General features: G+C 39.9%; 7 protein-coding genes across 7 annotated transcripts; 4 read left to right on the forward strand and 3 right to left on the reverse strand.

Moving 5' to 3' along the window:
* Positions 1 to 480: 480 nt before the first annotated feature.
* Positions 481 to 5,020, reverse strand: I206_105337 (uncharacterized protein; the record flags this gene model as incomplete). The annotated part of the gene is made up of 22 exons (XM_019155496.1): positions 481 to 721; positions 796 to 970; positions 1,026 to 1,154; positions 1,214 to 1,315; positions 1,373 to 1,520; positions 1,583 to 1,812; positions 1,863 to 2,076; positions 2,132 to 2,236; positions 2,291 to 2,442; positions 2,501 to 2,710; positions 2,782 to 2,857; positions 2,906 to 3,067; positions 3,121 to 3,330; positions 3,389 to 3,603; positions 3,657 to 3,807; positions 3,863 to 4,213; positions 4,272 to 4,378; positions 4,435 to 4,507; positions 4,579 to 4,680; positions 4,778 to 4,826; positions 4,924 to 4,958; positions 5,015 to 5,020. 22 exons carry the CDS (start codon positions 5,018 to 5,020, stop codon positions 481 to 483), a joined length of 3,243 nt encoding a protein of 1,080 aa, XP_019011650.1.
* Positions 5,021 to 5,572: 552 nt separating this feature from the next.
* On the forward strand, positions 5,573 to 7,999 carry I206_105338 (uncharacterized protein; the record flags this gene model as incomplete). Its single annotated transcript, XM_070203102.1, has 9 exons — positions 5,573 to 5,876; positions 5,942 to 6,080; positions 6,148 to 6,265; positions 6,326 to 6,792; positions 6,849 to 6,930; positions 7,032 to 7,272; positions 7,336 to 7,395; positions 7,470 to 7,743; positions 7,825 to 7,999. 9 exons carry the CDS (start codon positions 5,573 to 5,575, stop codon positions 7,997 to 7,999), a joined length of 1,860 nt encoding a protein of 619 aa, XP_070059203.1.
* A 237-nt stretch (positions 8,000 to 8,236) lies between these two features.
* Positions 8,237 to 9,327, reverse strand: I206_105339 (uncharacterized protein; the record flags this gene model as incomplete). Its single annotated transcript, XM_019155494.1, has 5 exons — positions 8,237 to 8,318; positions 8,379 to 8,496; positions 8,564 to 9,015; positions 9,104 to 9,174; positions 9,244 to 9,327. The coding sequence occupies 5 exons, from the start codon at positions 9,325 to 9,327 to the stop codon at positions 8,237 to 8,239; spliced, it is 807 nt and encodes a 268-aa protein (XP_019011648.1).
* A 373-nt stretch (positions 9,328 to 9,700) lies between these two features.
* I206_105340 (uncharacterized protein) lies at positions 9,701 to 10,687 on the forward strand (the record flags this gene model as incomplete). Its single annotated transcript, XM_019155493.1, has 3 exons — positions 9,701 to 9,883; positions 9,951 to 10,558; positions 10,648 to 10,687. 3 exons carry the CDS (start codon positions 9,701 to 9,703, stop codon positions 10,685 to 10,687), a joined length of 831 nt encoding a protein of 276 aa, XP_019011647.1.
* Positions 10,688 to 10,897: 210 nt separating this feature from the next.
* On the reverse strand, positions 10,898 to 14,098 carry I206_105341 (uncharacterized protein; the record flags this gene model as incomplete). Its single annotated transcript, XM_070203103.1, has 10 exons — positions 10,898 to 11,689; positions 11,751 to 12,015; positions 12,076 to 12,476; positions 12,529 to 12,625; positions 12,683 to 12,718; positions 12,775 to 12,878; positions 12,940 to 13,233; positions 13,317 to 13,572; positions 13,660 to 13,692; positions 13,806 to 14,098. The coding sequence occupies 10 exons, from the start codon at positions 14,096 to 14,098 to the stop codon at positions 10,898 to 10,900; spliced, it is 2,571 nt and encodes an 856-aa protein (XP_070059204.1).
* Positions 14,099 to 14,628: 530 nt separating this feature from the next.
* Positions 14,629 to 18,608, forward strand: I206_105342 (uncharacterized protein; the record flags this gene model as incomplete). Its single annotated transcript, XM_019155491.1, has 14 exons — positions 14,629 to 14,658; positions 14,759 to 14,989; positions 15,053 to 15,246; positions 15,310 to 15,541; positions 15,600 to 15,705; positions 15,762 to 15,835; positions 15,893 to 16,309; positions 16,371 to 16,557; positions 16,616 to 16,755; positions 16,819 to 17,550; positions 17,613 to 18,057; positions 18,136 to 18,272; positions 18,338 to 18,381; positions 18,467 to 18,608. The coding sequence occupies 14 exons, from the start codon at positions 14,629 to 14,631 to the stop codon at positions 18,606 to 18,608; spliced, it is 3,111 nt and encodes a 1,036-aa protein (XP_019011645.1).
* Positions 18,609 to 22,529: 3,921 nt separating this feature from the next.
* Positions 22,530 to 24,822, forward strand: I206_105343 (uncharacterized protein; the record flags this gene model as incomplete). The annotated part of the gene is made up of 2 exons (XM_019155490.1): positions 22,530 to 23,686; positions 23,742 to 24,822. 2 exons carry the CDS (start codon positions 22,530 to 22,532, stop codon positions 24,820 to 24,822), a joined length of 2,238 nt encoding a protein of 745 aa, XP_019011644.1.
* Positions 24,823 to 24,906: the final 84 nt, after the last annotated feature.

A 24,906-nucleotide genomic window follows, 5' to 3' on the forward strand; every position in this document is an offset into this window, starting at 1 on the left:
TTTTTCCATCGTCATTTTAACGACGTCACCGCTAATACTGAATAATGCGAGTAGTATATAACTATACAGTTGAAATACCACGTGGCGTCATGCTATTTTAAGCGTTACTTTTAATTGCATCCTCAGCAAAGCGAATCACTGTGCAGGCGTTTAGGAATCATACTATTATTCATTCTCATAATCTACGAGATATAGCTATAAAGGTAACTACTCAGAGGCATCGTGAAGGATGAGGAAACAGAAAGGTGAGAGGAACTCGTTATATTATTGTTACCCATTACATTTAGTGGAATTGTATTTTGTTTCACATTGTTATTGTTGATCTGGTTAGGAAAAGGGGAAGTGATGCGATGCGATAGTAAGGATATATGATGCAGTCTTTTTTATTTTCTAAACGCTCCTTGATCCCTTTTGCTATGCTACATACATATTGAGGGGCAAATACGCGAATCGAAAAGCAGGATGGATCCAAGTACCTGCCTACAAATCCGCATCGTCGTCCAATTGAGCAGGCTTGAGCATACCTGGTACCCTTGAAGCGGCTTCACGCTCCTCAGCAGCTTTCTTTTCAGCCTCAGCTTCTTTCTCATCGATATAAAGCTCAGCGTTGTCGCCAGAGAACTCTTTAAGTGATATCAAGAAGTCTCGTATTGTCAACTTGAACTTGATGGGATCGCTTGAGTTTTCGAACATCAAATTGACGAACGATGAGATTTGAGCTCTATCAAAAGGAGAAATCAAAAATCAGCTGCAAGATCCTGAAACGTCCTGATCTGACAGTTACGCATCACTTACGGTTGGACGTGGCCGAAAGCGTTAGCTAAGAGATCACTTATGTAACCTTTGAGGAAAGTAGCGTTTGACATTGAAGGATCGGAGACTTGAGCCGGGTCGAACAAAGGTGCTTGGACTAAGCCAGTCTCGACCAACGAGATCAGACGAGCGAGCAGTATACCTTGCATTTTGAGACCTGTTCACCCAAATCAGCTGTTGTCCGTATCTCGGTAGGAAGTAGCTGAACTAACCACTCTTATGGTCCGCGTCAGTAAGAACGTAGAACACGTCTCCGATAGAAGTGAGCAGATACTGTTGGTAGAATTGGTTCGCGATTTCAGGAGACGAAGCAGCAAAGTTGTTGGCGATCTCGTATGCAACTGGGTTAGGTATATCGAGGTCAGCTAAAGCGATCATCATGATGTAGTGACTGGCTCACTGTTCAAACCGGTATCAGCGATGTCTCTCATAGTATGTTTGAAGGCCCAAACAACGGAATCCATAACAAGCTTGAATTGATGAGGTGGTATCTCAAGGAGAGCTGAGAACGGAAACAGTAAGCATGGGCTGATGAGGCTTTCGTATCGCCCAGACTTACCAGGGAAACAAGTGAGATTGATAGCTCTGAGCAACTTGAAGAAGCCGACTCGGTGTTCTGGATATTCCGAGAAATCTTGGTTGATCATGCCCAAAGTAGGCTCGAAGACAGCATCGAGGATAGGTGCGATTTGAGGGTTCAAGATATTCTGCGATTTCGTTGGTCAGCTATTGTCGATCCCTTGAGTTCAATGATAAGAAGACAGCTTACACCTAATTTGGACACGATGGTAGCAGTGACATTCAATACCTCCGCATCTCGAGCAGTGGGTACATTGTTGTTGTAATCACCCAAGATAGCGTCGAAAAGTCCAGGAATGAGGTTGGTGTTGATACCTTCCAGATCTTCAGCTTTCTTAACGTAAGTTTCAACCAATCGGAGGATCTCCTTCTTGATTGTACGCAGAGATCGTACTTTCGGTGTCTTGGTAGCGATCACGCCTGCAAACTCGCGTCAGCAGATAGCCGTCGAGGAAGTGCGGCTGACATACCTTGTTGCTGTACTTGATCACTGATGATTCCACTAACTGTCCTGTAAAGACCTAACATGTCGAGCCATATTCGACCTAATTGAGGGAGGAAGAATGACCCGATGGATGTACAGGCTGAAACGTTGGTCTTGAGGATGTTAGACAATATCTTGACATTTTCTGGATTGCCAAGTACGTCCACATTACTTGCTGCTTGTTGCATCAGATTGTCCCACTGTGTGCACGGATTCAGCTTATGATTTCGAAGGAATACCGGTAGCTGTACTCACAGCATTGTTAGGTAACTCCATAAGTTTCTCGATCAACCTCTCCTGAGTAGGTTTGTTAGGTTGGGAAGCGATCATATACCCCACAGCTTCGTAGAATGTGTGCACCTAGATGAAATGGTCGTAAGCTATGGTCGGCAGGGCAATACTATGTCAGCTTACCTGTTGAGGTGAGAGATCCACTGTGATACGGTGCAGTGTCCTCAGGATCTCATCAATGAATGGCTCCTGTTCTCCAGCTTGCTGCATAACAAAATGACGTCTACATTTTTGAGCAATTTTGATAAAGGTATCACAAGCCATATCTTGTACACCTGCAATCACCAAAATGTCAACGCAAATTCTCCGGGTTTCCGTTAGCACGTAGCTCACCTTCATGGGTTTCATGCATGAACTCGAAAAGCTTGTTGACGACAGTTTTGAGGAATTTCCAATGAGCTTTAAGGAATCGAGGATATTGACCGACAATATACATGATATCGGATGCACAGACTGCCTTATTGTCTTTACCTCGCTTCATCTCCGTCAAGCCAAGTAAATCCTTGATGACAGTGACAAGGAATCGTTTCTCAGTCTCTTCGTCTATATATCGCAAATGATCAGCAATCAAGTCGAAACCCCTTTGGGATCGGAGAGGAAAAGCTGATTCTTACTCATAGCACCCGATATAGACCCTATAGCCCAACATAACGTATTGAGGTTGTTCCACGACCACTCAGTTCCGTCAATCTGCAACGAGCGTCAGCCGTGTCGCCAGCCCGATCGTTTTCAGCTCACTTGTTTGGACAATTTATCCGTCATGATCGTCTCTGTGTCTTGTACGTCCAGATGTGTCAAGTACACCAGAACCTCCCTCATACTCTTGTATAACACGATTGTATCACTCTCTTTCATGAACTCTCTAACGATTTCTCCTTCGTCATTTTCGACAATCAATACCTGTAAAGAGGATTAGCATTGATAGCACGTGATGTAGCAGGAGTATGACTTACTTCTTCGGGCTTGACCATCTTTTCAATCATCACCAACCTCAAGTTCGATAAAATGTCCGAGTACACGTTCTTCCTCAAAGGCATACCATTCAAACCCATAGAGTGAGGTCCGTTCAATCCAGCACCCAATCCACCGATGTTCAAATTCATCAAGGGGTTGATATCGCTCATGGGTAATGACTGAATCTCTTCGTAGAGTTCGGCAACAAGCTAGTACAGACAGGGATCAGCTGGTGTGTGGATAATCGAATCCAGCGCCACAGCTCACCTTGGCCCAGTACTCCAAGCATATTTTGAAAACTTCCCGGTCATCCACCGTTGAAATCTTGATGAGGTAAAGATGAGCATTAATGAGAAGCTCAGTGTTATCCGGTGTCTCGATTAGACGAAGGTGGGTGTGAAGGAAGTTGGTGAGGAAAAGGGCAAGATTTTTGATGAGTTGTTGGTCCTCATCGTCAGACGAGACATAAGCGGCAGCCATATCTGGAGAATTCGAACATGAGCTAACGTGACTTTGAGATGCACAGCTGACGTACTTGTATTTGGCGGTACCATCCTGTTGATGCTAGTCATGACCACTTGGAACAGGGTGACGAACTTGCTGTTATATTCAGGTCCTACGTTCAAAGCTCCTATCTCCGACAAACATTTAAGTGTAACATTTCGGAATTCAGCTTGTTCGAGGAACTATCGATAATTATCAGCTAAAACCCCTTCGTCAATTAAGGACTCGTTAGCTTACGCGCGAAACGAGATAATCAATAATTTGAGTTTCAAAGATATAACCTAATGGAATCCAATTTAAGAATCGTAAGAGGGTTTCTAACGTGGATTTGATGAGAGAGGGTTTGTTTGCTTTTTCCAGAACTTCGTTACACAAGTTGAAGATTTCCCCAAATTCTGAACACATCGTTTGTTTCAATGCTTTGGTTTTGGCTTGTGTCATTTGTTCTGCTGAAAAATCGAAAACTTCTTCTGATAGCAATCTAAGAATGATCATATTATTTTCGCAAAGCGAAAGATTTGTTCGGGAGGAAGCGCAGATTTCGGGTATGAACTGAGGCCAATCTTTTGGCCAAGCTTGTTTAAGGATCTTTTGAATGACACAAATAAGCTGATAAGTTCAATATGAATATCAATTCCAAGCTTACCTGCACGAGCACCAAGTTGAGCTTATTCAAGTATCCTTTCTCTCTCCTCATCCTGCTCTCATCGGATGATACTTCTACGGTAGCTTGTACAATGAAATTTCGGATACCTGACAGCAAAGTGAGATGTCAGCTAACATGGCAGGATTGGCTAGATGCGACTGACCAGTTTGTTGATCTGCAGGTAAAGCTTTCCATCGTGTTTGAACCAGTTTCTCTAAAATCTGCAAAGCGATGTACTGTATACATACATCGTTAAATCCGTCAGCTTCTGGAATTAGCGTTGGATGTAGTACGTCAGCTGACTGACCTTGGTGTTTATACTAGATGAAGTTTCGAGGATGGCAGGAACACGTTGCCATGAATCAGGGTGGTCTTGGAATTGGGTGAGAACCTTTTGAGCTTGTTGTTGCTGGAACAGGCAGACGTCAGCCAGATACGTATGGAGGTAAGATTTAATACAACAATTTGGGGAGGATTGAGTGGAGGTGAAAAGAAGGAATACTTACTTGTTCCCCCGCACTGGTGTAGAATGCTTGCACGACTTGGTCGAGCGTGCTAGAAGGGGAGAAGGATCAGTATATGAGGGATCATAATGGCGAAAGAAGCTGCGTATCAGAGGCTGTTCAGTGGGTATGAAGTTGAGTCAACTTACCCAACATCTAAATCCTGCGAGAAATCAAGAATGGCCTATAAGGTGTACTTTGTCAGCTGCATGTGTCGACCTAATGGTAAAACCAGCTCACCTCCATCTTGATACAGTCCACCACTTGACCAGTCTAATCTCTGATAGTGATTAAAAGCGGTATTGATCTGTTACAAGCGAAAGAAGATGGAAAGATAGACAGATTAGTGGCAAAGTAAATAAAAAGTCTAGTAAATACCTCAAAACGTGATAGCTTACCAGTCGACGATAGAAGAAGTACACTAAGAGCGCGAAGTGCTTGGAATATAATTCAGCGAGGTATCACTGTATAGAGCGTTATCTGTTTGAGTTGTGTTTTAAATGTATATATGAGGAAGATATATGTTGAGAGTAAGGTTGATTTGTGATTAGGTTATGAGTGAGACGCGAAAGCAAATAAAGACATGATCATGTTAGATGGAGGTTATCATTCTCACCATAGGAATAATTTCAAAATCATTTTATCATATTTTATCCCATCTAATATCGTTATTCATTCGGCTATCATAATTAGATGAGATTATATTATATAGATTGACATTTCAATCTCTTCTTATTGCTTTATCAACGTCTGTTCAACTATCAACTACCCATCCTTGCTCAAATAAAACCAATAAAGATGGTAGCTACCACTACTAGACGACCTCGATCCCCTTCACCGGGTGGAGAAGAGGAAATGTCTCTACCGGACGATTATAAACCCTATGTTCCAGTGGCGAAGAGACGTGCTCAGATGTTATCTCAATTAGGAGGGAAAAGGGAAATCAAGCAAAAGGTAAAGACTGCTGAAGAAATAGAAAAGGAGATGGAAGAAGAATTGAAAGAGCAAGCAGAAGATGAAGAACGTGCTAGAGAAAAAGCTAGAAGGGAAAGAACACTTTTACAAGCTGCCCAGGAAGTGAAAGAGCAGCAGGCATTGGAAGGTATGTTGGGCTAAATGTGTTGCGATAATTGGGAGTTCAGACGAAAGCTGACCATTCCAATACAGACGCAAAGAAGTCCGCCGCAGATAAAGAAGCTGAAAAGGAAGCTTTCCTCTTAGCTGAGATGGAAAGAGCTCAGAAGAAATTGGCTAGTGCTCAAGATTTAGCTCACGGTACCGTTTACACCGAAAGTCTACAAACATCGTAGGTCTCGAAACCCTTGGTGAATCTCATCAAGAGGATATTGATACTGACTTACTGTCACGACCAGATGGAGACCACCTCATTACATACGGAGCATGTCCGAGGAAGAGCATCAAGCGGTCCGAGATAAATTCCATATACTGACAGAAGGAGATGGCATACCGCCTCCTATACCTCATTTCGCGGTAAGCTAAATTTTGCCACAAGTTTCGTCAACGAAACTCTCAACTGACGTTCCTTTATAGGACATGAAAGTACCAAAACCGATATTAGAATTCTTAAAAGGTAAAGGAATCAAAAAACCTACACCAATTCAAATACAAGGTATACCGACTGCATTCGCAGGTAGAGATATGATTGGAATAGCATTTACAGGTTCGGGAAAGACATTAGCATTTACTTTACCAGCTATAATGCAATCTTTGGAGATGGAAGCCAAATTACCATTTGTTAGAGGAGAAGGTCCTGTAGGATTGATAATTTGTCCATCAAGAGAGTTGGCCAGACAAACTTATGAAGGATGTCAAGCTATGTGTAGTTCTTTGAAAGAATCTGGCAAATATCCTGAACTTCGAAGTTTACTCTGTATAGGAGGTATCAATATGGCAGATCAAGGAGATGTACTTAATAAAGGTGTACATATTGTTGTAGCTACTCCTGGAAGGTTGATGGATATGTTAGACAAAGGAAAATTGAACGCAAATAACTGCAAGTGAGTCAAAGTTCTCATTCTAATATTGTAGGAATACATGCTGATAGTTCGCTCAGATACTTGTGTATGGATGAAGCGGATAGAATGATAGATATGGGTTTCGAAGAGGACGTTAGAAGTATAATGTCGCATTTCAAGGTGAGCCCAGCGTAACCTCTAAGAGTTTCCTTTCAAACTCTTGAAACGTGTTGCATCCAGTCACGGGAGAGGAACGTTGTGACTGACAGTTTCGTTTGCAGCACCAACGTCAGACTCTCCTTTTCTCAGCTACTATGCCTAGGAAAATTCAAGATTTCGCTCAACAATCACTCATTAACCCCATCTTAGTCAACGTTGGTAGAGCAGGAGCAGCCAACATGGACGTCATACAAGAAGTTGAATACGTCAAGCAAGAAGCTAAGATGGTGTACCTGTTGGAATGTTTGCAAAAAACTCCTCCACCTGTGATCATTTTCAGTGACAACAAGAACGAAGTAGATGGTGAGTTCGCGTGATATGTTCTTTGTTTGCAGGATCGAAGTTTGACGAACTACTTATGAGTAGATATCCAAGAGTACCTATTGTTGAAAGGTGTAGAAGCAGTCGCAATTCACGGTTCGAAGAGTATGTCAATTTGCTCCCTTCTCTGTGTAGTTAGATAAGAGAGGCTCTAATACTGATGTAATTTATGGTTTTAGCTCAAGAAGAACGTGAATATGCGATTCGATCATTCAAAACAGGTGCAAAAGACGTAATGGTTGCATCAGGTGTAGCTTCAAAAGGATTAGATTTTAATGAAATTCAACATGTTATTGTATATACAATGCCAAAAGAAATAGAAGATTACGTACATGAAATTGGTCGTACAGGTAGAAGTGGAAAAACAGGTATAGCAACTACATTTGTTAATATGAATACATCTGAACAAACTTTATTGGATTTAAAATATCTTTTAATGGAAGCTAAACAAAAGTGAGTTTTATTTTTTTTCCTAAATTTTAACTTAATTTAATGAATCGATAATTTTTAACAAAAATGTATTAATCTTCTTAGGATACCTGAATTTTTATTATCAATTGATGATCCTAGAGCAGCTCAAGGTGGATCATTAAAAGGTTGTCCAATTTGTGGTGGTCTTGGACATGGACTTCAAGATTGTCCAAAATTACAAGAAGAACAAAGAAGAAAACAAGCTGCTAATACAAGGTACGATGGTGGAGGTTATTAAAGTTTCAATTTTTATTTATATATTGCTCTGGTTTTGATTAATTGTTGTACTCCCAACTCATTTAAGAGGAATGTATCAATTTTTTAATCTGATATAAACACTCCCAATATCCTTCTCTGAAAATCTAGAGTGGATGATCACATTCCTGAATTTTTAATGATGCATCATTCACTGTATAATGTCTATGCAATAAGTATTATATTTACAAGATATTCAACTTGATAAAAATGATCCAGGTTAATTACCTTCTTCCTTGAGTACATCTTCAACTGATTTACCACCTTCTACAACGTCTTTAACTCTTTCAAGTACTTTATTGCTGTGATAATTTCAATCAGAATATTAGCCAAACTACTCGCTGATAGTAAGAACAACTTACAAATCTCTAAATGGAACATGTTTAATATGTTCTCTTTCACAATAAGTTTTTAAATCAGAATGACCATTAGCCATAACTTTTGCAAAAAGTAAATCTGCATGTTTTGCAGCAGATAAATCTGTTTTGATAAAAGAGTTATTAGTAATAAGAATTTCCAAAAGAAAAATATTAATGAAATAACTAACCAGAAACACCATCTCCACAAAAAAATAAAATAGGTTTATGTTTTAAATTTCTATAAGGTAAAATAGCTTGTGATTTATCATGTCCAAAACCAGATTCAGGATGTCTATATTGAATTTCCCAAGTTTTACCTTTTTTTTCTTTATCTGTAAATAAAACTTCATTTGCAATTATATCAATTTCATTTTCTTTATTTTGATTTTCATTTATTTCAGGAATTAAAGTTGATAAAACTGATTTTATATTTGGTGCCATTCCACTTGAAACAATTACAAAAGGAATTTTTTTATTTTTACACCAATTATAAAAATTTAAAAAACCTGAATCTAATTTAATATTTTTTTTTAAAACTTCTTTACATTCTTCAAAAGGATGATTAATTGATTCTAACATTTCTTTAAAAGAATCTCTAAATGTCATTCTTCCACTTAAACATTCTAAATTAAGTTCTCGTCTTTTTAAATAAATTAAAAATTAGAATTCATATGATTTTTAATTTACTTTTTTTTTTCCAACTTTTATGTATAAAAAAAAAAACTTACCTTTTATCAAATCCAAATCCTAAATTATCTACTAAATAATCATTTGAATCTTTATCGGTAATTGTTCCGTCCTATTTTTCATTTCAATTATTTAATGGATTAGTGAATGAATGCTTTTTTGATGAGTCTAATTCACTCACCCAATCTGACAAAACTACGAATGGTGCATCCGCATGAATAGGTGGATAAGGAAGAACAGATCGAGGAGCTTCTTCAGTTGACATTTTGAAGGCGAAACAATGTGTACAATGCGGAGTGTAAAATATGGAGTGACAAAAAGAAAGAATGTCAGTGTTTAAGATACAGTAAACGTTTATCTATTATCTTAACTTTTTTAGGGGTTCCGATTAGTTTCAATTCGTCATGTTTCAGGGGCTAATGGGGGAGGGGGGCAATGATATGATTTATTACCGTGGGAAAGTAAACGCGAAGTATAGTGATTAGTGTCAAAAGCAAACGCGTAAATGTGAAGTTAAAAATACAAGAAGTAATGTTCATTAGGTCAATTTCAAGCTTTTATCTTTGTTCGAATTTATCATTATATCATACTACATATCCAATAAGCTAAGCACTTATCAAAGATTATCGTATTCAACAATGCGTATACATTTACAATTACATCCTTCACAATTTGATAATCCCATTCAATCATCCTCATCCTCATCTTCTCCAATTATTCAATTAGGAGGTGATTTAGTTTTAGTTGAATTACAAGGTGAATTAAGTTATGAAGGTAATAAATCAAATGGTGTAGTAGGTGTAATAGGATTAGATCGACCGGTAGATTTTTTTTTTTCATTATTTTACTTTAAACTATTTTTTTAACTGTAACTGATAAGAATTATAGGATAAACCAACATTACATTTAGGTTCACATCATTTATTACATGGTAAATTTCAAAATTTACAAAAACCATATGCAATTATACGTAAATCATTAAATATATTAAATTCAAATGAAAATGAAAATGATATAATAAAAGTAGAATCAGAAAATTTTGAAAATTCTTTTTCTTCTTCTTCTTCTTCTTCATCATCATCATCATCATCAGAAGAAGAAGAAGAAGATTTATTTGAAAAATTATCAAATACTACACCTTTAAAAAGAAAAAAAATTATGATTGATTCAAGTCCAAATTCTTCAATTTATAATGAACCTTTAACTCCAATTGATTATTCATCTGAATTAGATTTTTCATCACCTTCAAGATCTATTGATGAATTTAATAACAATAATAATGATAATGATGAAGAAAGTAATGATGAAGAAGAAAATATAGAAAAAGAAGAAGAAGAAAGATTAAATAAAAGAATAAAAATTGAAAATTCCTTTAAAAAAGAAAAGAAACAAAAACAAAAACAACAACTTAGGAAACGTAAACAAGGTGAAATAGAAAGAATTAGATCTTATCAAGTTATTGGTATTGTAAAAAAAAAATTAGTTTTCGCTTTAAGGTAAGTTATTAATATAGAACTATATTGGCTCAATCTAAATTCGTTTGAATAAGGTCAAGCTAATAATTCATTATTCTTATCCTATCAAGACCTGAACCACTTGTTGCTCCTACTATCTTACCTGAATAGAATATCAAATCGGAAAACTTACGTCGCCAAACATGCTGAAGAAGATTTCATCACAAATAATCGAATTGGCTGAGAGATATTGTAATGTCAATGCATAAATGTTGTATCAACAATCCCATGATACCCTCTTATCAATATTGGACAATGCAATTATGCGATTCTCTACTTCACCCTATCGCTTAATCCAGATTCAAAATCACTTCATAACATTTACCCATGTGATGGTCCACCAGAAGGCCTAGCACTAACACTAAATAACAATTGTTTACTCTTTCCCTTTTTCTTTCCTCCTCCTCCTTGATTTCCATTTTGTGAAGAATTGCCATCCGTTATCGACGATGTTGAAAGTTGATTTTCATTAATATCAAGATTATCTAAATTTATTGGCGTATTATTTCCATTTCCACCTCCCCAACCGTTTGTAGGTGGCGTAATATTCCCTGTAATCCTTTTTAAACTCTCATCTCTATTTGTAGGTTTAGAAAATAAGGCTTTTTTCTCAATTGAAGATAATCCTTTATTAGAAGTAGTTGGTAAACTCGGGAATGCACTATTATTTAATGGTTTAGATTTTGAAGAATTTGAAGTAATAGGGAAATTAACAGATCTAATTTGAGGTCCAGCTAATGCACTTGGAGTTTTATTTCCTGTACCTCCACCTGATCCACCTGCCCAAGGAGTCGAAGCATTTGCTTTTGAAGATGATGAAGTCCCAGATCCAGATCCAGGTCCAGGTCCAGAAAGAGAAGGAAAGGCTGATGTTGAGGATATTGGAACTCTAGCTGAAGAGCCAGGTACAAATCTACCATTTAGACCTGTCGTAGGTGTTGGTCTATTAACAGGATGAGAAGCAGCTGCAGCTTCCACTCTCGACCAAACTGTTCCTCCAGAACGTCCAGTAGTCTTCTTCGCATTTAGGATTTTACCCGAAGTGATTCCTGCGTAATTTGAACCTAGACCTCGAGGCGTTACGTTGCCCAACGAAGGAAATTGTTCTTGTTGCTGATTATTTGAAAAAGACATTAGTCATGAACATATCAAATAGGATATATGCACAGCTTACCTCAATTCTGAATGCGTTCAAAGCCTCCAAGACGTTCCTTTCTTTCTCCCCATCAGCGTCCGTGCTGAAGAGGCTCGATATTTCTCTGACGACTCCAGTCGTGGTGTCGAGATCTCTATCAAATACATGGAATATAGTATCCACCATATCTTTCGCAGCGGATTCATTGTTTTTATACGATCGGACAGCAGATCGGAAAGAGGATAATTTCGTAGGCGAATCGGATACAAGCATCGATACTCTTGAAAGTAGTTCAGCATGTCGACTATGGGATACATCATTAGTTTATCCCGGACAGCATGTCAGAACGGAAACAGGCGCTCACGTAGCCACTATCTCATCCACATCGTCCCGACTCGTGCTCGCGTATGCAGCGGGATTAGCACTTTCTTCGGCTTGTTGTGTAACCCTTGATCCAGAACTTCCATCTTCCCTTGTCAATCCGGTAGCAAAAGCTTTTCTTCGTCTATTCTCCTCTTGGCGATCTTTGTTGAGTTGCCTTTCTTGTTGTTGTCTTTGAGCAGGGGTTAAGTGAGGTTGATCAAGTTGTTGGTGGCTTGGTCCTTCTCTAATTCTAGATGGTCCTCCACGAGATGGATCAAATGGTTGAGCTAGAGTGAATCCTCTTGAACCTTGTTGTCTATTACCCGGTCTACGATCCGATGAGAAATCGACTGCTATCTGACGGGATTGAGCTTTGTCTCTAGATGACATTGATTCGGAATGCTATACTTCGACTTCAGCTGTGGAGATCCGCGAGATCTTCGAGATAACATACCTCCGTTATCGTATGAGCCTTCAAATCCATCTCAGTCCCGAAGACTACAAATTTCTTCTCGAGACAAATTGGCTGTTGACATGGGAAGTGATCTTGGCTATTTGCGAACTATTCGTTAACATCTCAAAATGTCGAGAATATTCAGATTGCTTACTTGAAATGTTTTTCCAAGGCATTGTAGTTTTGGAAGCTGGACGTCACCTAATATTAGCCTTTTAAGTCAATTTCCAAGAATTCTTGACTCACTACACATCCTTGTCTCCAAGACCTCTACAAACATGGCATTCCTCATGATCCGCTCTCATATGCTTGAACAGCTCATCAGGTCCGAAGAATGACTGGTGGCAGAACTATCGTACATACGGATCTTGTGAGCTCGTCTTTAATCATATGTCAGAAGGCACGACTCACCTCGCACAAAGGATGAGGTGCATCCCAAGATTTGACCAATTCGATCTCACTGCCTCTCGGTCTAGGGGGTCTTTGTCCTCTCTTCAGCTTGGACGGATCATGCAATGATATCAAATGAGGTGGATATAATCCTTGTTCATGAGCGAATCGAGACAACGTCGATCGACAAAGTGTACAAATCATTAAGCCATGAGTTGCTAAGGTATGTTTTTCGAGTGATTGCCAATTCGTTCCTTGATATGGACAATCTTGGTATGGACAGTTGAAGCGTAATAACAATAAAGTAGCGTCCATCTACGTCAGCACAAAATTACGGAAGTCAGCTATACATCCCCTACTTCCAAGAATCTAAAAATCGTGGGCCGCGCTGAACATACCATATCCTCATCCTCAAACACCACACTTAAGATATCATCTCCGTATGGAAAAGCAGCTACATCCAATGATCCGGGATGAGTGATACCTTCGTCCCACTTCTTACCCTTAGGTAAGCTCTCTATCTTAGCTTGAGCATCTGCTATGACGTTTGGAGGAGAAGGCGTGATGTGATGTTCCGATGGGAAAGGTGTTGAGGGCGATCGAGAAAATAGGAGAGATGGTAATGGTGTTTTGCAGAAAGTACAATCCGTCTTTCTGCAGATGTGAGTCCTCCGTCAGCTATAGCTCCACCTCGTTTCTAGGTTTAGTATGGAGGGATTCTAACAAAGAGGTTTGACTTACTTGTAAAACGTGCGCAAACGGACTGCACAAACACTAGAATATGATAGCGTCAGCTTAAAATTGCAGGATTCTTCGGCAGTATAGGGATGCGCCACACTCAATTAAGAGCTCAATGAAGAGAGAAAAGACTGATGAGGATGGCTCACTGGCAAGTCCTATGTCCACAGATACCGACACTCCAAAAAGTGATAGGCTCAGCACAGATGAAGCAGACATCATCATCCACTTCTTCAGGAGTTTCATCTTTTACCACTACATCTTTACTACTGTTCTTTCTATCTAAAGCTGCTCTTTCAGAGGTCGTATGAGTTGGAACGTGAGATATAGCATGTTCAGGATCAGGTGTAGGGATAGTAGCTGAATTCTTTCGGTTAGGTTTGTTAGGTTTTGTAGTTGATTTCGAGTTTGAAAGGGAAGTATCGAAACCTCTTCGTGACATATTGATTGCGTCCTTAGAGCCTTTTCGTCAGAACAGCAAGGAGAGAAAAGGCGCCTCTATCTGAGTAACTTGATATAGGCAACAATGAGCTGCTTCTATATGATTATAATGATATGTATATGTACGATAGGGGATATTTCCGATGACTCTCTTGACTATGACATATTTCGGATCCGTATAACACTTCACCTATTACCATTGATATGGATTAGAATCAATCCACGTTGGCATTAAATTAGATTGATAAGGTATCGATTGGCTATCAGGGATGCTGACGTAAGTTGATATGTTGTTATGCGGTCCAAGCGCGTCACTACCAGAATTAGAATAACCAACTATTGTTTTCACTGTTCATACTAAATGAAAACAACATCATTAGAAGAGCTGTTATCTTTTCTCAAATCGAGTGAGCCAGTATCTGGAATTCACGTAGATTGGCTCGAATTCCAGTCCTACATCGCAAAAATCGATCTTGTTCCCTCTACTATTCATACTATTCGAAGTCTATTCGGAGGGAAGACGTTGTCATCATGGCGACTTCAATGAGGGGTTTGACCCAGGTGAGACATATACTCCATGAAACCAATGGTCGCTTCTTCTAAACCCTATCATTCCGAGATCCGAAGCAAACCTCAGAACCTCTGCTAATGAAGTTTGTAGTATATATCGGATCTCCGAGCATGTCGCGTCAGAGAGTTGGAAGAGAAACGTATAAATCGTGAAATGGCTCACATTAGACAAAAGTTCAAAGATGGAAATTTAGATGGATATCAAAAGAAGAAATACCTTGCTAAAGTAGTATTCACATATATATTGGGTTATAAAGTAGATGTAGGACATATGGAGGCTGTTAATTTGATAAGTAGTGGGAAATATTCTGAAAAGCAAATTGTAGGCCTGATCTTTTCGTCGAACCCGTGAAATTTAATTTTGCTGATCGCATCGATATCACAGGGATATCTGGCATGTACACTGTTGATGCACGAAAATTCAGATATGGTTCGACTAGTCATAAATTCATTCCGAAAGGATCTTGAAGACCATAGTGAGATCAATAATTGTCTGGCATTACACGCAATAGCTACTCTAGGTGGACAAGAGATGGCCGAGGCTTTAGGAGAGAATGTATATAGAGCTATGATAAGTCAGTAAGTACCTTTCAATCCTTCGATCTGGATTCATTGGATATCTCAATTAATGAGAGACCGTAGAACATCGACAACGTTCGTTAGGAAGAAAGCAGCTTTAACGTTATTACGATTATATCGAAAACATCCTAGTGTGTTACCAGCAAGCGAATGGGCAGAAAGGATAATCTACATGATGGACGACTACGATCATAGTGTTGTCATGACAGTAACGACATTGGTAACTGCTATGGCTCAAGATCATTTAGAAGCTTTCAGTGGATGTTACCAGAAAGCAGTGAACAGACTAGATAAGGTCAGCTCTTCAAGCCACTGTAATTGACATTCGCAACAAGCTAATAAATCCGCTACAGATCGTGTTTGACCAAGAAACTCCGGCCGAGTACATTTATTACAAAGTGTCGAATCCTTGGTTACAGATCAAATTACTGAGATTGCTACAATACTATCCCCCACCAGGTATGTGTTGACTGGCGCGAGTCATCTACGAATGAATAGCTGACATCGTTCAATAGATAATCAAGAAGTGATTGATATGGTAAATGGCATAATACAGGCTATCATCGACACCTCTCAAGAAACTCCAAGAGTGAGCTCCGAGCAATAATTTGATTCACAGATTGCCGGCTTATATGTAACTTTGCAGAATGTACAACACAATAATGCTCAAAATTCGGTGCTCTTTGAAGCCATAAATCTCGCCATACACATTGATCCCGAGTCTAAAGTTTGTCATAGTGCTGGTATACTGCTGGGCAGGTTCATCATGGCGAAAGAAACAAATGTCAGGTATCTAGGACTAGATGCTATGGCTCATTTGGCAGCTACTTCAAGCTCATTAGATTCTGTAAAGAAGCATCAAAATATCATCATCCAGTCTCTAAAAGATCGAGATATTTCAGTCCGACGGCGAGCATTAGATCTGCTATACTCAATGTGTGACACTACGAATTCAAAGATCATTGTTGGAGAATTAGTCAGATATCTGCAAGTGGCCGATTATAATCTTAGAGAAGAGATGGTGTTAAAGATTGCTATCTTAACGGAAAGATTCGCTACCGAGGTAAGCGGAAATCGGGAAAGATCCCATATATTGATCATTGAAGCTGATGTGTTTGCTTTAGTACGAGTGGTATGTCGATACGATATTGCAACTCATAGCAGCTGCTGGAGACCATGTTGGAGCGGAAGTGTGGTACAGAGTGGTACAGCTAGTAACAAACAACGAGGATCTACAAAATTATGCTGCGCAAGCAGTATATCAGCATTTACAGGCTACCGCATGCCACGAAAACATGATTAGGGTTGGAGGTGAGTAGTTGTTTCGCGCGCCCAGCATTATGTCCCGCTGAGCAATTTGAGCCATTAGGTTATATACTAGGAGAATTCGGTCATTTGATAGCGAACGAACCTGGATGTAGTCCGATAGAACAGTTCCAAGCTTTGCATTCTAAAGTTAACATGTGTACGGCACCCACACGTGCATTGCTGCTGACAACATATATCAAGGTGAGTAACGGTGTAATCGACCTCGGACCTGTTTGCTTCTGAGCTGACATGACACTGATTTAGTGGGTAAATCTCTTCCCGGAAATCAAAGACCACCTAATCAACATATTTGAACGATATACCCACGTTCTAGATGCAGAATTGCAGCAGCGGGCCTGCGAATACCTTGCGTTAGCACAAAGAGGGGATGGTGACGATTTGTTATCGGCGATCTGTGATGAGATGCCAGTCTTCCCAGAAAGGGAATCTGCTTTGGTGAATCGACTACATAAACGGGGCGATCAATCTCACGACAAACGAACATGGGTCATAGGTCATAAAGAGGATAACAAAGGTAGAGAAGCTGAGCGATTCAAGAGCTTCAGAAAAGGTACAGCGGATTCCAACACAATCACGGCGGATTTGCCTCAACAACAAGCCCAACCTCGACCAACTCCGCCTCAGTCACAGCCTCAACCCCAACCGCAGACGCAGAGATCGATGAGTATAGGTGCTGACACTATGATGGGAACAACGTCTTCTGGACCCGCGGACGATATCATGGCTTCGCTTGCTGAATTAGATCTGTCTAACGGAGGTACCGGCGAGGGGACTATTCAAGACGAACCACTTCTCATGCCTGCACCTACTGGTGCTGCTGCCGACTTGGCTCAATTATACGAAACTGCCCCATCTGCTCAACCGCAAGCCGAACAATCTGCACAAAGCAATGGAGTTTTATCGCATAAAGCGACCCTTGGGGGCGTCAATCCTGCTTTGTTGGCTACCCTGACGGCTGGTGACCATATTGAAAAGGTAAGTGAGATGTGAATAAGTTTGTGGTAGGAAAATTCGCTGATGCAATGGAGACGTGATAGTGGTTTGAAAGGCTAACGTATTCCAACGAAGGTATATTGTATGAAGATACCGAACTGCAGATAGGGGTAAAAGCGGAATATCATGGACATCTAGGTCGATTAGCTTTATTCTTCGGTAATAAGGGTGAAGCCACTATAAAAGATTTCCAAATTATCATTGATAATCCAATTCAAAATTCTGTTTTGGTCAAATTCCACGATTCACCAATAACTGAAATCACAGGTGGAGCTCAAATTCAAGAAATGCTTCACATTGAATGTAAAGCCCCCTTTGCAGGATTTGGATTGGGTCAAATACCACTAATACGACTCAATTATTCTATCGCCGGTCAAAATGGGGAACCCAAAATACTTGTCTTGAAATTACCAATAGTATTAAGTAGATTCGTGGAAGGTGTCAGTCTGGAAAGTGGACCTTTCTTTGAAAGATGGAAGATAATTGGAGGTAAGTGCTGTTTATCGCTCATTATTTACGCTTCACTTAGATTACAGGAATTAAACTGAATGATTGATACGTTCATAGGTGCTCCGAGAGAAGCTCAACAAATTTTCCCTATCAGACTCACTTCTTCAAATGAGGTTGATATCAATCGAAATAGTAGAATAGTATCTGGAAATAGGTTATCAGTTTTAAGTGGAATTGACCCGAAACCAGAGAATGTGAGTTGCGCGATTGATCGTATAGCGTCTAAGGAGATCTCGAATGACTAATTTGATTATCATAGATTGTATTTGCTGGGGTATTACACATGTCAGAAACAGGTAAAGTGTAAGTTTATTCACTGAGGTTTTTTTTTTGTTAAGTCAATCGTTTTGTTTCAACTGAGAGCTGATACGATGTGAATGAATCGTAGGGGTATATTAGGTAGATTAGAACCTAATAAAGAAGCAAAATTATGTAGATTAACAATTAGATCAACAAATGAAAATGTTTCAAGCGAGATATTGAGATTAGCGTGTAAACCACTTAATGTAGATGTAGCAAGTAGTTTATAGGTATTTCTGAAATGCTAGAATGCATGCAATACTTTGTAGATGTCGTTGTTTGATATCGCGTAGCTTCGTGTATATCGATGCATTGCATTGACTGTTTCGCAGGTATAGGCATTTCTACTCATTCCTGGCCGATCTCTCTTAGGGGAATGAGAAATGAATACGGTCATACACCTCCTGGAAGTCTGATGACAATGTATAATCCGTAAAAGATGCTCACATCATAAGTTAACGTGAATAGTCATAAACATTACTAATTCAGGATAACTTTGAAAGATGGAATATCCGATATGCCGAACTAAAGTGTAAAAACGGTAAGACAAACGTAAAAAGTTTAAATCTTAATATTGCCACAGTTCCGACAAGGCGAAAGTGAAAGGGAAGCCTTTTTATGGCCATATTATAACCGTAAAACATCAGCATTTCTTTACATAGTAAACAGAAGCCACATTTCCTACGTTCCTACGTACGGTTGTACATCGTAATGTAACGAATTAGCTAGACATTTTATACCACTGGTAATAGACGTTCGCCACTATACATCTAATGATTACTGATTTTACTAAACCAAGGGAAATACCGGAACGGCACGGAAAGTCATTAGATAACGATTTTAAATAAAACGCTAATAAAGCCGTTATCCGTTCCGTGATCAATGAGAATAACGAAATGATAGAAAATTATGAGAGGAAAGGTGTAAACATCGATCGAGCATTTGACAAATCGCTACAGTAGTATTGATGAGGTAGGTATCTTACAATTTGTTGTCTTTTCAAGTTTGAAATTCAAGTTCATAAGTTTGGTACCGATTTTTGTACCTAAAGATGTTCCGGATTAAAGAAGTTAATACCAAAAGGAGATTATGACGATCATTAATTGTATATTCGGTACAGGACCGAATAGAGAAACAAAAGTAAAACATCCTTATCGAAAATACTATCAAAATCAAATGTAAGATTTGTTGGAATCAGGATAAGTAATGCCTGTAATTATCGTATTGATTCAAGAAGGAAGAGAGGAAATGGTTTTTTATTGGTTTTATTAGAACTCAGGGTTATCAAGTTGTAATGAATCATTTTTATAATTTTGCTGATCTTTTGTTTCACTTAAAAGGTTTGTTTCTTCATATCGATTTTTTGGTTGTTTTTCAATCGAGGATCGTATCAACCAGACTTCAGTTAAGAGGTTTCCAATAGATATGTTTTCAGCGCCACACCATATTTACTTTAAAAGCAAATTCCAATATAACTATATTTTATTCGATTTCTTCTGGACTTCTTATTGACTCCAGCTATCTTTTGACTTTTTTTTTTTCCTTATCTAGTAAAGTCGCCTTTTGATCTCCAACGATGTCTCAGATTGATTTTTTTTTTCTTTTTCAATAGCTTTTAGTGTCAGTTAAATACGCTAAGCCAAAGTGAATCACCACTACCGATTCATTGGACATCAACATCTTATACTCCACTCCTCAAGACTAGCGGGACAATATATCTGGCAATGAATCCAAGTAATGTTGATTTCGTCATTACATTACATTATTACAACTAGACTTTAGGCTTCATTTCTGATTGTCTATCTTAATTCATTCATATTCCGGTTATTTATTACGGCATTTTCAACCGGTACGGAACGGAAGGAGATCACCAGGGGGAAATTGATTATATCACGATGCTCCGATTAAAACAATTGTTGTATTTTCAAGATAGAGCGTGAGAAGCCTTGGCATGCATCAGAGGATTTACAGACCGCTTCCTCTGAACGTTACTTCATCAGAATCTCCGCTTTTCCCACACAGAATTCATCCAAGAGAATCTTCACGCATCCTTATCTTAACAGCGGATCAAGGGAGAAAACTGATGTCTTGCGGACTAACCTCCTCATGATAGGAAAGGAAGGAACCGGATCGGATGTGAAGGAACGAAGGGAGAATGCTCAGCTGGTCTATGATATCAGCGGTAAACATTATTGTAATGTTCACTAACGATCGTTGTATGGAATAACTGAGGAAAGCGAGATCAGTCTAAGCAAAACGTAAAGCTATGCGAACAAACGTTAGCCACTTGCAGTAACGGCGCTAAACCTCTTTGAGGGAATCACACTTCTGTAAGGTAAGAGGACCTATGTATCTCCTGTCGATCCCCAAACGCCTCACAATCAAGATCACCGTACGATCTTCAGTTTTACAGGGTCCGGATCATGAGTCATTTTACCTCAAAAAAGTAAAAAGCTTAAAAACATAAAGGCCGTTTACTTTGTTGTAGTTGTGAGGATATATATCAGGAACAAAATATCGGAATGATTTCCCTTATAATCCGGCTTTTTAATGGTTTAAACCCTGAAAGCTAGAATATGTAAATGTAATTTATTTTCAGGAAAGTCTCGGATCTTAGAAAAGCCACCATTACATTCATTTCTCTCACTACAAACTACATGACTTTTTGGTATCTACCTTATGATATTTTAACAAGTCAATTTTAATTAGTGTGAATTAAGGCTTTAGAGCCAAGGATGTACGGTAAATTGATGTAATGTATCGGTGAAAAAGTAAGCTAAAAATGCTATCTATGAATAATGGAGTTATGAAGGATGAATTCCAGATCGGATTCCCCTCTATGAACCGTTGAAATACACATCCTATATCTGAGAATCACACATAACCCCCCCTTCCATCATCATCTATATCATTGATACATAAATATATAAAGTGAGCGATAGAGTGAACAATTGTACGAAAGGTACAGCAATCCAGAAACCAAACAATCAAGTTATATGGACGTAGATACCTTTCAACGATCGAGCTAGATATTTGGTTGAGAGCGACCAAGTCCGATTCAATTAGAGCTTGAAGACTGATTGTTCAACCTCATATAAGAGACACCACACATTCAGATCGAACCAATATTTCACTTCCCTTCAACTCTTAATTTTCTTCTTAATTTTCTCTCATCCGGTAACCCATCCATTGAGTATAATTCTCCTCTGTGAGGTTGAAAATCGATACCAGCCATCTTTCCATCTCGCATCGTCGGCATAAAAGCCAATCACCAATCCACAGCCACACTTTGTCACCTACTTAGCTCCGCCATAAGATCAGACCATCGAAAGAGCTATATCAATTATCAATCTTAGCCAGAATATCATCGGATGGACTGTTGTTGATATCATCGGAGGTATATTCAGGGTTCAACCATATACACATAACCTCCACCATACCATCCACCCGACTGCTTTTGCTTTCCCCAGGCACTCGTATTCTTCGAACATTAACAAAACATCTTACACCTTCATACATCGAATTTACTCAATATCCCTACAACCTAATCATACGCCATCATCAGCGCTGAGCGCAATCTTCCATACCGTTTCATTATATTTTCAGGGCTCAAAGTAAATTAGCTTTTATCGACCGCCTCGATCACCTATCAATTGGCTTTTATTCAACATTAGCCTTGAACTCTGTTTCCGAGCAATCCACATTAGCGGTATCATCCATCTTGATCACATCGGAAGGGATTTTGTGGAGAAAGAATTATTGTGAAAATTAAGAATCCAGGAATTAAACAAAGAATAGCTGGTATACCTGGTCTGAGACCAAACGTGAGTACTTTGACAATCTATTCTCCATATCGCATGTTTCACTTTTCTGGAATCATCAATTTCAAGCTGACTGATCTTCTATTCTTATCCTCACCACCATCCTACCATACACATACATACTGGCTGTGCCAACTCTTCTAAAAATCCGCACTTCACACGCTCAGCCCGGCTCAAACGGCGCTTACAACCTATAATACGCTTGTGGTCTTGAGAAGCTAGATCTTGTCAGGCTGAACAGCAAGCCCAGTCGCTGGTCCGACTACCATAACCTCTTAGAAAACTTATACTCGCATCGTCAAATCGGCAAGCGCAAGCTCCCTCGCCACGATGGGATCTATCTTCGAGAGTGATTCCTATCTATTCGATCCTTCATCTACGGAATATGAGACATCCAACTTCCTCTCCTTCTCCTCCTTTTCCGAACAACTCTCATCCTCTTTACCATCAACTTGGGAAGACTTTCCATCGATAGACGTTAAACAACCCCCTCCAAGATCCGTTTCCGACGCCTCTTCACCTTCCATAGCAGATCAATGCGAATTTGTTACTTCATCGTTTGAGCCTTTCACACCTGCCGAAACAGCAGATTTTGGGATCTTTCATACACCAACCAAAAAATTAGCAAATTCTGGTGAAGATCCAACTGTTTTCTTCTCGCATAGATCATCGGGATCAGTGGATTCCTGGGGAGAGCCTATAACCCCTTCGTTATCTGGAAAGTCTTTCGCAGCTATAAGTGGAAATACATTTACACCGCCGAATAGCACGCCCGGATTCGCCTGGGACGAAACAACACCTTCTTTTGGTGGATCAACCTATACTCCTCCAACTCCTTCATACCAGGCTCAACCTCACCGAGTCACCTCGAACCCAATAATAGGGTCATCGTCACGTCAACCTCGACCTCTACATAAGCCTACATCGATGCCGGTGCTCAAAGAAGAAGAGGTAACAACTCAATGGTTAGACGGGACAAATTTCCTCGAAACACCTTTAGAGATTCCAAGTGCTCCCATGGACGTCCCCGCAGATGTCAACGAGTTGGACGACTTTGTCTGGAACTTCAATGACCAGACATTATCTTTCGACAATCTCCAAACCGAAGACACAATATTTACTGCCTTCAATGAACCTACAAATGCGGTACCCATGATGCAATCTCACTCACATACAGGTGTCTTCCCTTCGCAAACACCTGATTTCACTTTTAACCCTAATTCATTTGAGACCAACTTTCCCTCCTGGATCTCAGGACTACCTGCAACGCAGGACGTTGTAGGTCTTGGACAATTTGATCTTAATCAACACAATCAGCCCATTGGTTTGTTACCGGCGTTCACTATCAACCCTACGGCGATAATGGGATCGAATTCTGGAAATAATGATGATGATTCAAGTAGACCATCGTCCGCTCCGGGCTTGAATGGCGGAGAAAGTTCTCAAGGGATGTTGAGCGTACCGACTGCGGATGTCATGACGAGGAGGTCAGTATCGGCTTATTTGCGAACTTGTAGGGCTATGTGCTGACGTCCTTCTTAGCCTCTCCTCCGAAGGATTTGTCCCTTCAAGAAACGCTCCTCCCCGAGATCTTTTCTCTTACGCACCACAGCCAATCCCTTCAGGCCCGCCCGGACCACAACCCTTATATACTTCTGACCCATCTCCATCATACCAACAATTTGACTCTTTCGCCTATCCTCGCATGCCACCTACACCTACCCGATCGACATCGAGGAAAAACAATCTTTCCATAAAGATCCATCCTCCTGTACACTCTACTTTTGTTCCTTCTCCCTACCCACCTACGCCTCAATCGGCTGGTTTCCCAACATCTCTGGCTGTCGCTCAAAGTCAACCTCAACAGCCTATTGCAATGCAGCGAGCGGGTACTCAACCATTACCTCAAACAAGGAGATTATCCGGTGCTGGTATAAATCAACCTGGTTTACCACCTCACCTTGCTCGAGCTCAAGCCATTGTTCAAGCGCAACAAGCCGAACAACAAGCTCAAAGGGATGCTCAACGCCGAGAAGCTGCCGCCAGAAGAGTAGGCATGTTTGAAGCTTCAGTAATGCAACCTACTGAAACAGCACCGGCTGCGAGGAGGAATCAACCTGCTATAATGGGATGGGAAGGTCCTTCTGCACAAACTGGTTCTTTACCTGTTCTTACTCATACCCCTTTGGTCACTGTACATCCCGCTCCGGCTCAGTATATGGTTACCGGTGCACCGATCCCTGCACATCGAGTACATCCACCTCCTCATCCTGCACAATCCGTACCTGTCATGGCTTCTCAACAACAACCTAGACAAATTGCAAGATTACCCTCATCTCCCAACAGATCAAGGAAAGTGTCTAATCAGTTGACGCCAAGCAAGACCACACCTAAGGCTAGGACACCCTCTTCAGCAAGTAAAAGGAAAGCATCGAATAATGGTGGATTCAGCTTCTCTGATCCTTTCATCAACTTTACTGCTGATGATGCTGAGAAATTATTAACTGGAGTTGCACCTTCCGGAAGTCAATCTAAAAGGAAAAGAGAAGAAGAAGCTGCTGCAGCTGCTAGATCTGGTATTATGATTGATGATAGGAGTAAAAGGTCAAGAAGTGATGAATAGATTTGAGTAATACTCATATGTGAATAGGAAGATTTAGGATAGATTGAAATGTGATTCGCTTTCTCTTTTGCGGAATTGAATTTC

Source organism: Kwoniella pini, chromosome 7 (genome assembly GCF_000512605.2).
Source record: "Kwoniella pini CBS 10737 chromosome 7, complete sequence".
Classification (NCBI taxonomy): domain Eukaryota; kingdom Fungi; phylum Basidiomycota; class Tremellomycetes; order Tremellales; family Cryptococcaceae; genus Kwoniella; species Kwoniella pini.